Source organism: Anguilla anguilla, chromosome 6 (assembly GCF_013347855.1).
Source record: "Anguilla anguilla isolate fAngAng1 chromosome 6, fAngAng1.pri, whole genome shotgun sequence".
NCBI classification, from domain to species: Eukaryota; Metazoa; Chordata; class Actinopteri; order Anguilliformes; family Anguillidae; genus Anguilla; species Anguilla anguilla.
The window spans coordinates 35036674-35050518 of record NC_049206.1 but is presented as its reverse complement, the minus strand read 5'-3'; the positions used below and the strand labels follow the sequence as shown (position 1 = coordinate 35050518).

The 13845-nt window shown below is 40.4% G+C and overlaps 1 protein-coding gene across 2 annotated transcripts in view; it reads right to left on the bottom strand.

Annotated features, from left to right (window-relative positions):
• Positions 1-13845, bottom strand: part of hmbox1b (homeobox containing 1 b) — a 194803-nt gene that overhangs the window by 91005 nt on the left and 89953 nt on the right. For both annotated transcript variants that reach the window (XM_035421490.1, XM_035421491.1), the window contains exon 6: positions 7311-7393. In XM_035421490.1, the coding sequence (XP_035277381.1) occupies positions 7311-7393 (83 nt within the window). The remainder of the gene's footprint in view (positions 1-7310; positions 7394-13845) is intronic.

The following is a 13845-nucleotide window of genomic DNA, read 5'->3' as shown; positions in this document are numbered from 1 at the left end:
GAGAATATCTTGCTCTACATCTACGCTGTGGCCTTTGGAGAAAAACATATAAACGGTTTTCGACACATTCAATTGCAAACAACATTGGTTAAGCCAGGATGTGACCTTTAACATAACATCTGTTAGCTTCATTGCAACCTCTTCTGCAGTTTTACCGTGAGTAAAAATAACTGTATCATCAGCATACATTAAGATATCACATTGTCCACACACAGAAGGCAGATCATTAATGTACATGCAGAACAGGATTTGGACCAGTATAGAGCCCTGCGGGACACCAGTTGATAGACATAGGGGGTTAGATTTATAATTATCAATTTTGACAAGTTGGGAGCGGAATGAGAGGTAGGATTTGGTAAAGTTAAAAAGCTCTGTGGAAAAATTGAAGTTGAGTAGTTTATGCAGTAGGACGTTATGATTAACGGTATCGAATGCTTTCCGTAAATCAAGGAACGCGGCCCCCACAACCCCGCCTTTGTCCATTGATGCCTTAACTTTTTCTATGAAGTAGCATGTAGCTGTTTCTGTGAGTGATTAGCCCTGAATCCAAATTGCATTGGGTGCAGTGGGAAGGAGCTATTGTTGAGATGGTCAATGATTTGTTTGGCAACCAGTTTTTCCAAATACCTTTGATACTATGGGTAAGATACTGGTGGGCCTGTAGTTGGAGGTCAGAAGAGGGCCACCACCTTTGAGTATAGGGGCCACAACAGTAGGCTTCCATGAGTTAGGAAACCTCCCTTGACCCAATGAAGTATTAATGATATGCATTAGTGGGTTAACTATTGAGGAATTGACCTCTTTCAGCATGAGTGTGTCCATACCACAGACATCCTTAGCCCTTGAGGACTTGAGAGATGCCAAGGCTCCAGAGTACGATCATTTTGGTTGCAATTTTTGGACATTATCGTTCGCCCAGGGGAGTCTGTTCCTTCTTTTTACGTTTCATCTTAATTTAAAATTAATTGATTGTAGAATGTAATTTTTCTGTAAAGTTTTGACTAGTTATTTCTAAATCATTTTCAAGGAGTAGATCGTCCCAGTTCATTTTTTGGCTGATTTGAAGTACTCTTGCGTGTTTTTCAGGATGCCAAAGAATTCCTTATTGCCAGCATGAGTAGTAAGCCACCTGCAGGTTAATTTACTTGATATGAGCACCATATTATGGTCTGACAGCCCAGTTATCATATTGTGTGATTTTGTAATCCTTTCGGGTCTATTACTAAATATTAGGTCAATTTGAGTACTGGTGCCGTTTGCTATTCGTGTTGGACCATTAACCATTTGAGCCAAATTAAAACCAGTAATTTGCTTTAGCTTTTTCCTTGAAGACTTGTCTTCCCAATTAAAATTGAAGTCACCTATTACAATGACCTCTTTCTTGAAATCACATTGACATAATACCTTCTTGAATTTATCATAAAATGTTTGAAGAAGGCATGATAAATGACTACAAGTGTATCGGACATCTGAGGCGATAGAATCATATTTAAGCCTACACATTCTAGATCATTTGGATTTTGCCATTGAATCTCCTTTTGCATCAGTTTGGTTGGTTGAAAGACTTTCCACTTCCGGTTCTTTTGGATTGCTCTGTTTACTACCTCACGCTTGTTTTTATTGTACACGTGTTTGTGCGGTGTGTTCCTACAGTCTTTGTCACTCGGTTGGATGTTGTGTGGACTCACGATCGTACAGTCACTGTTGTTGCTCGTTGGAACCGTTGAAGATGTTCTCGTTGTCACAGCAAGACTCCGCGGCGATGATGGTTCTGCCGTTGGTGAGTCCACTGGTGGATGACCGCCAGTCGGAATCACCAAGTCAGTTGGTCGACGTTCCTGGACAGCTGTCGGGTCCTCTGGTGTGCTCAGGGGGAGTAGAGGATGGCCAGGATTAGTGTACTAGGAGAAGGCAGCGTTGAGTTCATTGTCGACGACCCCGGGTGAGGACTCTAGTGGCAAGGACGGTTTTCCCGTGGCGAGTTAGGTTGTGGATGCCCACCTGGATCAACCTCCTTGGACTGCGTCAGGTTGGTGATAAGACGCCACTGGATAACCGCTGGATCCTCCGGGGAGCTGAGTAGAGGTAGAGTTGCAGGTGGAATTGTCAGCGATGCTTGCTTTATCTGTTGTTCTAGTTGGGCCAGGACACTGATGAATATCCCCCGACAGAAGCAAACAGATGGCTATTATCACAGCCTCACTGATTTGTCGTTTGCACAATTTTTTTGCCGTTTTTCTCATTTTTCACACAATCTTCCGATGGCGACGCCGGCTTTTATTTGAAGCTTCACCAAACTATTGAGCCAATGTGCTCTTACTCGATGGAGCAAAGAGATCCGACTCAAAGTTAAAAAATAACGTAAAATAGAATTTAAAAACACTAAAACGTGTGACACCAAACAAACGATCGGTCCATAATCGAACTCAAATTGTGTTGTACAATGTTTCCGTAAAATGTTCCTCTGCAACAGAAACACCGGAGTTCTTTGTACCACTACAAATCAACTGTTTTGGCTTAAGAAACTCATCATTTTCAAATGGGAATTACAAGCTTTCCATCAGTACAATGGTCTAAAATAGGGGTCCAGAAACATATCCAAAATCTCTCCAAAAATGGATAAAATGCTTTTTGTCCATTATATGCATATAAATTTTAAGCATATAAATGAGCCCCTTATGAAGGTTAATGATGAAACATTGATATCAGATTTAAAAATAATGCAAAAACATTGTCACACAATGCGGTACCTAAATGTGTAATAATTAACTCTTGTATGTATTTCTGTACCCTACAGTATGTAATGTTTTCTTGTATTGGGATGGGAAGACACGAAAACAATTTTCAACCGTCCACCACGTTTTGGCAATGTTCCAACTCTGTCGCATGCATCACAAAAACTGCTAAGTTACCAACGAACGCTGACATTACAGTGTGAAATATCCTCATTGTAAAATAACACTAACCTATTCTTATCTTATCTGTGTTCAGTAGATAGAGACAGCGACAGTAAATCAATGATAAAGTTCTCTCCGCTTCGGTCTTACTCAAGAAAATTATGTCAGCTAGGCCTATCAGCAAACATATGGCTTAGCTATGCTCAGAAGTCCTCAATAATATTAGTATTGTCAAAGAAATTACAAAAAATCGTTGATAACGTTTTGTCAGGTGCAGTGTCTTTCTGCTACCAAAGAGTGAATGCAATGAGAAAACTTTCGGTTACGCTGAGCTACAAAACCTTATTCTAAAAGCAAAATTAAACATGTTATACATCGTTAGAAAGCTTATACTCTCACCCACTGAATAAATGAATTGTCAATCAAGCCAGACTGTACTAACAAGGGCAACAACGCCGTATATAACACGTGTGGTATTACGCACAGCTATTTTGGAAGGTACACAGGCATCACAAATGAGTGTATATTTCACAAACGGATTGTCCAAGACAATATATGACCACTCAGTCTCAAAAGGGACATCTCTACGCATAAAACCAATGGTACGGTTTTATATTTATTCAGATATTGACCGTAGAATGACATGGTATAATTTTTAAAACTTTGTCTTGTTAATTTCGTTATTCAGTGAGCAGCGTTTTCACTGCTGTATTGGCATATCTTAGGGCTATTGTTGGGTTTATCATCATGTTGCTATGACGGAATACGATTTGAGAAGTGAAAGAATGTTTTTAATGCCCAGATAGACAATACTGTACATTGTGTCATGGGTGGGGGGTGCAGTTGCAGATGAGACTGCAGGGAGGGGGTGCTTGTTAAATGAACGACCAGAGCAACAATGGTGGCGCTGCAAAACTCTGTATTCGGCATAGTTGTTGTGTATTGGCTACTAATGAATCTAAAACAAAGTGTTTCTGTTTTCAACTCACTTTGGTTGCAGAAGCAATGAATGTCTGAGCTGAACAATCTAGACACGCCGGCATGCTGACCACTAGGGGTGTGTGCTAAGAGGTTAATTCAATGGCCTGCACAGTCCCCAGATTTCAATCCAAAAGAGCACCTTTGGGATGGGGTGGAGTGGGAGGTACGCAACAATAGCTGGGTTTACATGGAGCCTAATATTCCGATTAAAATCAGTTTAAAAGCCCAAGCAGAATGAAAATGCTCCATATAAACACCTCAATCAGAATAAACAGGCCCAAACCGATTGAAATTTCAATCGGTTGCAGAGGGGTAGTTTAAACCTTTTCATAAACCGATCAAAGGAAAAATTGTACCAAGTAAACAATGATTATTTTCTGGCTGTGTTCGTTCTGCACATGCCCACAGTCTTGACGTAAATGTGTGGTGACGTACGTTTCTCTCCATTGATCAAACACGTGATGTAGGGGTGGCCGATATGACGATTAGATCGTGAACTATTAAAATGCCTTTCCAGAGAGATCGGGAGTATCGGGCTACAGTGAAACTGCACATTCTATCAGCTGCCCTTACAACGCTCATACAAGGCATCCAACGTTGTTTTCTCAGCCAAACCTAAAATCTATTTTTTCAGTACTTTCACAATTTTTTTCTGTGCTGGAAAATAAGTCAGAGGAGGTCCAGCAAACTCTTTTGGTTGCTAAGGGGACGTGTATCGACCACCCCATATAAATGAATGGAACTTGACATAAATTTGCTAGCATACTGTAGAAGTGTCCTATCTTCTGTATTTGAGATTAATATGAGAAAGGGTGGTGGCTAACAGCATGTCTAGGAATCCGTACATATTCACAGTTGTAAGCCAAGTCACAGGACGCAATATAGCCGTTAGGAAAGCAGTTTGAAATTATTAAGCAACGTCTGCGCCATTGCTTTTAACGGGTTGTGATGAGATAATTCCGAGCGTGTTGCTTGTCTGAAAGTTGATACTGTAAATAAGACTGTATTAATATAACTACATGTATATGTATGAAGTTGGTTTTTTACATTTAGAAAGTTTGTGTGTATTTTTTGTTACAGGACTTACTTAGGTAACGATGTCCAGTTATCTCTAATAAATATGAAGTAAATACACTACCGGTTAAGGTGGTCGAAACACGCCGCACCCTCCCCCCCCCCCCCCGGGTGGTCGATAATGGGTGCTCTCACTCTAGCTAGCTAGCTAGCTATATAGTTAGTACAGGTTCGCCATGGGTCTGGATGGCTGACACTATGGAGGAGTTTTTGACGTCCGTGATATGGAACTGGATTGGGTTTTCCAAAACCAACACAGCGCAAAACACCGTTACTGCAAAGTTTGCAAAGAAAATGTTCGCACATCGGATGGCAACACGACAAACCTTTTTAATCACCTCAAGAGAAAGATTTGTTGAATGTTAATACTTTGCAGAATTGCACTTGATTAAAATCTGGTACTTTGGCCCAAATGGTTCTGTTATTTTTTTTTCTTTTAGGCTTTGTTCCCTTGAAAGGCAATTTTTTCTTCAATAGGGATATTAGTTTGATTGCACTGTTCATTCACTTGCGAAATAGCCTTAAATACCAACGTGAAAAATAATTGTGATCATATCGTGGATCATGATTATGCCTGAAAAATCGTGATATGATATTGTTGCCATATTGCCCACCCCTAACGTGATGTATTCATCACTTTTGCGCATGTCACACAGCTGTTCCGATTCAATGCGTGTAAATGTATGAACGGTGCATGTAAACACCAGACCGTATTAGATCACATCCCATGTAAACAGTCAACCTGAAATCTTCAATTGGAATGATTTCAATCAGAATGAAAAAAAGTGTGCATGTAACCGCAGCTAATGTGTGGCTGAAAAAATTTGCAAGAACTGTGTGATGCTATCGAGTCAGTATGGACCAAAATCCCCAAGGAATATTTCCAGCACCTTGCTGAATCCATGCCACTTAGAATTCAGGCTGTCCTGGAGGTGTAAGGAGGTCCTACTATAGATATATGTACCTAATAAAGGAGCCAGTGACTGTACCCCAATAAGGTTTGGGGGACAAAATGGATACTACCTCAGAATTAGCAACATCTGACCATAAATATTGCTCCACATCCATCATATCAGCCTCAAGATAAGGTCTGGGCATCATGCATAAATTCTGAGAATCTTTTTGCCCCTGGGGTAGTCTATCCCCTTTGAAACAGAGGGGGGGGGGGGGGGGGGTTGAATACTTTTGTGATTCACATTTTCTGGTTACCTAGCCGGTTAGAGCAGTGACCTTACACTACCAGACAAAACAAAAGAAATCAACATAAAATTGGCATTACCATCGTATAGTTAAACCAGAACATCATTGTGATCATGTTGTAACCGCAAGCTACTGTACACTAACATTACACCCTATAGCAGTCACAAACTCTGGACATTACACCAAAAAAAAAAAAAAAAAAGTCATTTAATTGTCGCTAGCTGACGGCATGCCTACTTACCAATCCATCGCATTCTGCAACAAGTTCCAGGTGATAATGGACACTGCAAATACTTAGTGTACTGGTTATTCTAAAATTGCAATGCTTGTGCGCTCCAGAAATAAAACCCATTTCTTGTAGGTCTCATTTTTGTGAAAAAAAGTGTTTTGCTTCCTCTGCATCCAAAGAAGGGGCAATGCTTAGGCATTTTCAACTTAGCTCGCCTTACTTGCACAAAAGTGGCAGGAGCATTATTTACATATTACATGCAGAAAAGATTTCAATGGACATAAGTTTTTATTATGTAACTAACACCCAGTTAACCTTGCGCACTGAAAACCTGGCAATTGGCAAAAAGGGAAAGCAAGCCAATTTTGGGACAGGGTTTTATAAGTTTTTAAAATTTATTTATTTATTTTTTGCAAGACTCATTAAAAAATATTTCTTGGCCGTTCGTGAATTCAAAAAAGTATTAAAACAACACATCTGCAAAGAATTCACAGATTTCAGTTTCATGGACTTTTAACCATCTCAAGCAGTTGGATGTGTGCATGCTACTCAATAACTAGATTTCAGAAAAAACATTCACTGATAGTAAGAAAGCATAGTTTCTCTGATTTCACCTTCTCGTCATTTCAAGTAGCGTCTATAAGCATCACATCACAATGCATTCTTCTCATATTTTGCAGTTAAAGAATGGTTCTCGGCCCCATGATGACCTGTCTCATTGCTAATCAGTAAGTCAACACATTCTTTAAAGTTACAACTTTCATTTAGTCCTGTACATTTAACAGAAATATACAATACAATTCTTTCTGGACTTTGTAGGTGGGATATAAAGGCTGAAGTAGAGAATACTGATATACAACAAAAGGAGAGAAAAATATTTATAGACATTATTTTACAAGACTAAAATTTTGAAATCACATTAGTCTCACCTGGTTTTTGTATGACAGCATTGCAGGCATTGGCAATTTCCTCTCTCTTTGCCTCATCAGGGTATTGGTTTTCATTGAAGTAGCTGTAGAGAGAAGGGCGGGTATAATTTCATTTTGAGTAGACCTGACAGACTGAAATGAACATTAGCTCAGGGCCATGGCTGTTGTTGGTTATTTGTGTGCATTTGGATAGCCTGTGAAAGAGATGGAAGCTGTGAGAAGTCACAAGTCAACACAGTTTATAAGTTATGGAACACTGCTAGACCCATATATCGTCTAGAATAATACTTTTAAGAAATATGTATACATGTCTTTAAAAAAACAAAACAAAACAAAAATGTGTGGTACCAATACATGTACATTATCCTGTATTATAAATCCTGTTACATGTATGCAATGAACATGTTTGTTCCAACTGAAACTTAAATGACATTATGTGTATGTAATAAACGTGGATAATTTGAAGGCATGTTTTAAATTAATTCTGTAGCCTGTGGTCATCATAGAAGTGAAAGAAAGTCATTAATACAATTTCACAAAATGCATCCACTGACAGTAAGAAAGCATCATTCCCTCATTTCGCTCTCTCCTCATTTCTAAAGCCGTGTTTCCACCGCAGGAACTATACCCCGGAACTAGGAACCTTTTGAGGAACTCAGTGCGTTTCCACCGCAGGAACTAGGGTCTAAATTTAGTTCTGGGGGCTTTTTTTACCCCCCAAAATGTTCCTGCTCGGGGGGTAGTACTTTCCGAAAGTACAGGAACCTTTTGGGTGGAGCTTGCAGCGCTGAACATTTCTGATTGGTCGAGTACTCGCAGCATTTGTGTTGTATTTATTTTCCGCCATTACCCGCCATGTTTGAAAATATGCAGCGGCAAACCAATTTATTTTCATAATAACTTCAAATCAAACTTGTATGTTATGCGGCGCAGTAGCCTAGTTTTGGTTATAGCTTGCCAACGTCTTGGAATTATAACGTGTGCTCTTCTGTTCTTTTCTTGCTTTAGTATTCGTTTTATAAAATTCTAAGCATTCGTGCTGGGACAGCATATTGCGTAGGCTACCAAAACATTCAAACGGATTAATTCGGTTGCTGAATATTTTCTTCCGGATTTTCTTTGTTAGCCCGTTGTAATTGACTCAAAACGTTTGATACAGTTATGTGAGGTATGCGGTAGTTCTGCGTAATTAACATTGGTGATACAGTACAAGCAAACTGGAAATCACCTTCCGCACTTTTTGTCCGGGTAAAATAACAGGTTAATTCTAGTAATCTTCCCTTTAGCTTTTTCAGACTGCCGTAATTTTACTCAATTTTACTGCCATTTTTCAATTCCACGAAAAGACCAGGAAGACTATGGACTAATTTATGGTGCATGGTTCGCATCTGGAGGGCACCCTTCGCTGCTCGGCTAGCAGTAACTTCGAAGGAAAGCAAACGGTGGCTGTACCACTACTAATTTACATTTTCATGCAAGTCCGAGTTTTCGTTCTATTCTTGTCATTTTGCCATTAGCCTATATGGAATTGACGACGAGAAAGTAATCAAACAGCAAATTGTTTACAACGTGTGCATGTTTTCTGCTGTTGTTGCCAGTTATACATATAAATGTGAATGCATTCTGTCGCTTCGGATGTCAAGACATGAAAGCGAATGTTCGCATAAAAACATAATGAATGTGTTTGAGAGGATATATGAAAATCAATAAATACAAAAGTAACCATATATAGTCATTGTTGGTAACCCGTTGTATATGTGAAAAGTGAAATAAACCCCTCCGGGCTGTCCCGGTTATTAGAAAATAATGTAGGCTACTACGGTGGTAGTATGGGGTTACAGAAGAAATCATATGACAGATGGACTGACGACAACGTCGCTTTTTCATACGTCAGTGGGCTAAATTGCCTAATCTTCGCGGGACTTTAGACCCCGGTGGAAACGCAGACAACCATTGGCTGAAGGAACCTTTTAGTTCCTGGTAAAGTAGTTCCTGGGACTGAAAGTTCCGGGTAATTTTGGTGGAAACGCGGCTAAAGTGTCCTGATGCACCACAATCCATTCTTCTCATATCCTACAGTTAAATAACAGAGATTATCCCCAACATGATGAATAGTTTTATTACTAGTCTGTAAGTAACTACATTTTTTAAAGAATGAGAAGTTAGAACAATCATTTAGTACTGCACATTTGAAAGAAATATACAAAGCAATTCTTTCTGGACTTTGTAGGTGGGATATAAAGTCATTCTGTAGCCTGGTGTCATCACAGAAGGTGAAAGCAAGTTCGTCTTCGGGTTTCAACAGGAGTTTGTGGACGCTCGTAGCAATTTTGTATGGTATTTGACTGCAACTGCAACAAAGTGAGATTGGACTCGTAAGATGTCAAGATTCTAGCATCGGATTGCAACCGCGCCTCCACATTGCATGTGGACACACTAACAGAGTGAATAGGCTAACTGGCTGCTGGTCACAGCTATGCAAATATATAGGGAAAATATTGCTCACCAACTTCTGCAGTATTCCACGGATATTAAACTATTTGGCCTCATTAACTTTCCATTAGGCTAAATTTTACATGCTGACTTGTGATAACTGATGAAATGTAATTTGACCTGTTGTCAGTATTTATCAAATGAGAGCACTGATTTACCATTTCTCCTCATTGTCAAAGAAGAACTAACAGCATTTTGCTAAATGTTGCAAAAATATGTGCAATATAAGCCGATGTAAGATTGATATCCGTAACAGCATCTAAAAGCATCAGCTTCATCCCAATCGACACACAAATAAAGTCACTCCTCACAGCTTAGCCCCCCATATTTACTGAAGATTATCATTACCTATGTAACTATCACAATCAGCGTAGTTATAACACATACAGAGGACATAAGAAACGCAAATGACAAGACACTAACTAGGTTATGCGCTAACTAGGTTAGCTAAAGTAAGCGAAACGCGAACATGTTAGGGTTAGCTAAATTAACGTTAGGCGATAAAGCTGTGCTTAAAAATGTTGTGCCGTACCACCTGCGCATGCGTCCCACCAAACCTCCCTCAAAGGTTGTCCGTGAGTGAGTGAGTGAGCACAATTTGCACGCATAGCCCACGGCGCCAGTTCCTGTGCGCCGTGGGAAAAATGTGCCAAAATTTAGTTTCCTTCATAAAATAGTTGTGTTGCCGGGGGGCACTGCATGCTGCAATGGGAGAGGGACACAAGCAAACTGTGCAAGGTCCAGTCCTTTGTTCCTCTCAGCCTGGCAAATGCACCCACAAGGTCCTAATGGTGCTGGAGCACCAGCCCATTTGCCCCTCTGGAGCAAAAGGGCCCATTGACAAGTACATTTTTCTGCCATTGCCTACTGCTACCCATCCTTCCCTTCCTGTCTGTGGGTTATCGCCCACAAGTGCACAGGTAATGTGAAATGCAAGTAAAGCATTTCACATTGCATTTCATAAAGCATCACATAGCATTGGCTATGGATTATAACATACCTTTCTGGGTTCAACCACAGGTGGTTACGCTGAGCAAACCACTGAATGCATGCACGGAAAAGGTCACCAGCGCTGAAACCTGCATCCAGTTCATTGCAGTCTTTGTGCATGCATTGAAGCTCTAGCCTAGATTTAATGCAACTTAGTTACAGCAATTATTGAGAATAATTCCTTCCCCCAGGTTGTTTTAAGACAGAGAAGTCAAGTTGTGATTGTGAAGCTATAAATAATTTATTCAATAAAGCACTGTCTACATGTCTAAAATCAGGATGATAATGTGAACAACTGCTCAACAAATCTTAAACTCCTCACTGTCAGGTGAAAAGAAGCGGCTGGCGACTCCACATGTATCGGAGGAGGGATGTGGCAGACTACACCCTCCCCAGACCGACAGAGGATAGTGCATCGACCAGGACTGTGGCTGGTCCACACGGGGAATTGCTATAACGATTAAATTGGGGATAAATGGGAGAAAAATGGCAACAAAAAAAAAATGCAGCTGCTAGAGTTCTTACAGGGACCAAAAGGTCAGACCAAATCACCCCGATTCTTAAGTCACTACACCGGCTTCCTATCAGCCACAGAATTGAATATAAGGCAATGCTGCTAGTTTATAAATCAATAGATGGACCAAATACATTAGACATGTTTAAGTAGTACACTCCTGCCAGGCCTCTCGGGTCAAGTGGGAGTGGGCTGCTAGTAGTGCCCAGTTAAGTAACCTTTGGTCACTATGCTGCGCATCTCTGAAACAAACTCCCTGTCGATCTTAAAAGTAGCCTAATCCTCGAAACTTTTGAATCAGGACTCAAAACCACACTGTTCATGTATGCTTTTAGTTAAGTTGAGTTATGTCACGGCACGCTGGGCAGAGAGATAGCAAGCCAAGCAATATCAATACACCGCTTAAAAGTAGTTAATTGGAAAGGCTTCGTTATCAAAAGGGGCAGCTTCGTTATCAAAATCTCTGTAATAACCACCCAGTGTGGCGTGCAACTGAGAAAAACACACACGGCTTGCTTACATGTACAAAGAAATGATAATGAACGTTACCACAACGCAGCTGCAGGAAGAGGCTATCAACTTCGGGGCACTGCGTCTTCGTCCAGTCGCCCTCCGCATCGACGACGGCGTTCGGGGGGGTCACGGAAAGCGGTCGCTAGCTGGCGTTAGCTGCCTCCAGAAAGGTTCTAAAATGTTCTCCGGCTATTGTCCAGTTGTGGGTTTGTGCCGTATGGTTGATTCGATTGAATGACGGTACTCTTTGTTTGACAGGCAAATGGTAGAGCTATGAGAGGTACGTGAAATCCTTCAGTCATGCATTCGTCAGGACGCGGCCATCTTGGTCCTTCGTTCAAAGCAAGCTCCCACCAGAGACTATAAAAAATATGGACAAAGCTACTGTGACATCACCCATTGCCTCTCCGTGGGTCTGTAAAACACGTTTTGAAGCTCAATGGCGGGCGCGGCCATGTTCTCGATTTGGAGCCAAAACCATAGAGTTAAGCGGTCTTGTGATTTTTACAATGTGATTGACAGTCCGGTGCGGAAAAGCCCATCAACCTGAACGAACGATTGCAGAACGAACTTGAGGCTAGCTGACTGTCTGCCGTTATGTTTTAAAATATATGATCAAATGTGTACGGAGTTTAATTTCCATCTGTGACTGTACTGTGTCATGTAATCACGTTATATGTATGACATTAATAATACAATTATGTTCAGTTATCTTCAATTTATGTTTCTCGGCAAAACGAATATGCTTAGCTAGCATATCAGCTTGCCAGTGAGCTAGGTAAGCTATCCGTGGTTAGCTCACGCATTAGCAATATGAACTACAGGGGAAGAACATCGACTGCACTGACGGTCAATCAATCAGAGATGTGTAGACTACTGGTGATTTGACTAGGCTAATTTTCATATAACTGTCTGGTAGACCTGCTGTTAACCAAGCAAGTTATCGTCGTAGGTTTTCGCCACAGTCAGTTAATGAGCCATTAACTGCTACTACTCCATCGCCGTTTGTGGTGTTTACTTGCTGGGTGACGCTAGCTGACCGATCGTTCGCAAATCACTTTTTACCGAATAAAAATTAACACTGTCAGCGGTGATTAACAAATCTACAAAGTATTTTAATAACTGATCTACAGGCGTGTAAATATGACAACACACTCTGTACAGCAAGATTTCCACCAGGTGCATGAAGACAAAAATAACGTACATTGAATTTCTAATTATTATTAGGCTATCTTTTTTTCTTGTAGATCATCAAAACCAATGGAGAAAACCCAATATAAGCAAGGAGCCCCCAGGACCGATTCTGAGAACCACTGTCTTAAATGCTCTTGTCGGTCTCTTAAATGCTAAAAACATGTTCCTTTCTAAATGCCAATCTTACAAAGATGGTTAATTTCATTAAATTCTGTGTGTGCGATTTCATCGTATGTTGTATGTTATCCAGTAAATAAACCTAAGACTCTTAATTCGCTTCATGAAACTGAAAATTTTGCAGTGTTTATCCCAAAATCGCGATTATAGTAGCTTTGTCACATGCGTGAAGCATGGCCCAGGTAGGCTAGACATTTACGGAATGTACACGACTGACAAGCCGTCAAACACATGTGAAAAATTGAATATTTGCCGGATAGGGTTAGCAAGCTAGTCAAATGGCTTGGTAGCCGAAGTTGCAAACTGTTTTAGCATAGGCCACTGGATACCAAATATAGCAAGCTGATTATGCTTTCTGCCAACTAATTATTTGGTTAAAGTAATAATCTCCAAGATTTTCACTAAAATAAACGTCTTTTAAGTCACTATCTATCACTGCATTGGGTAACTAGTAGCGACGCTACTGCCCAACACTGGTGAAAAGTTTCCAAGAAAAGAGCTAGCCTAAATCCAGAACATGTGCACATGTTGGCATTCTTACATTACAACACACATGTCTAACAGACGTTTGATTCCAATATTTGAGTTGGACTTTGAGCTGGGCACCATTGTCTCTTACACTCTGAACATGTTGCACTTTTTTAATATGCAGAC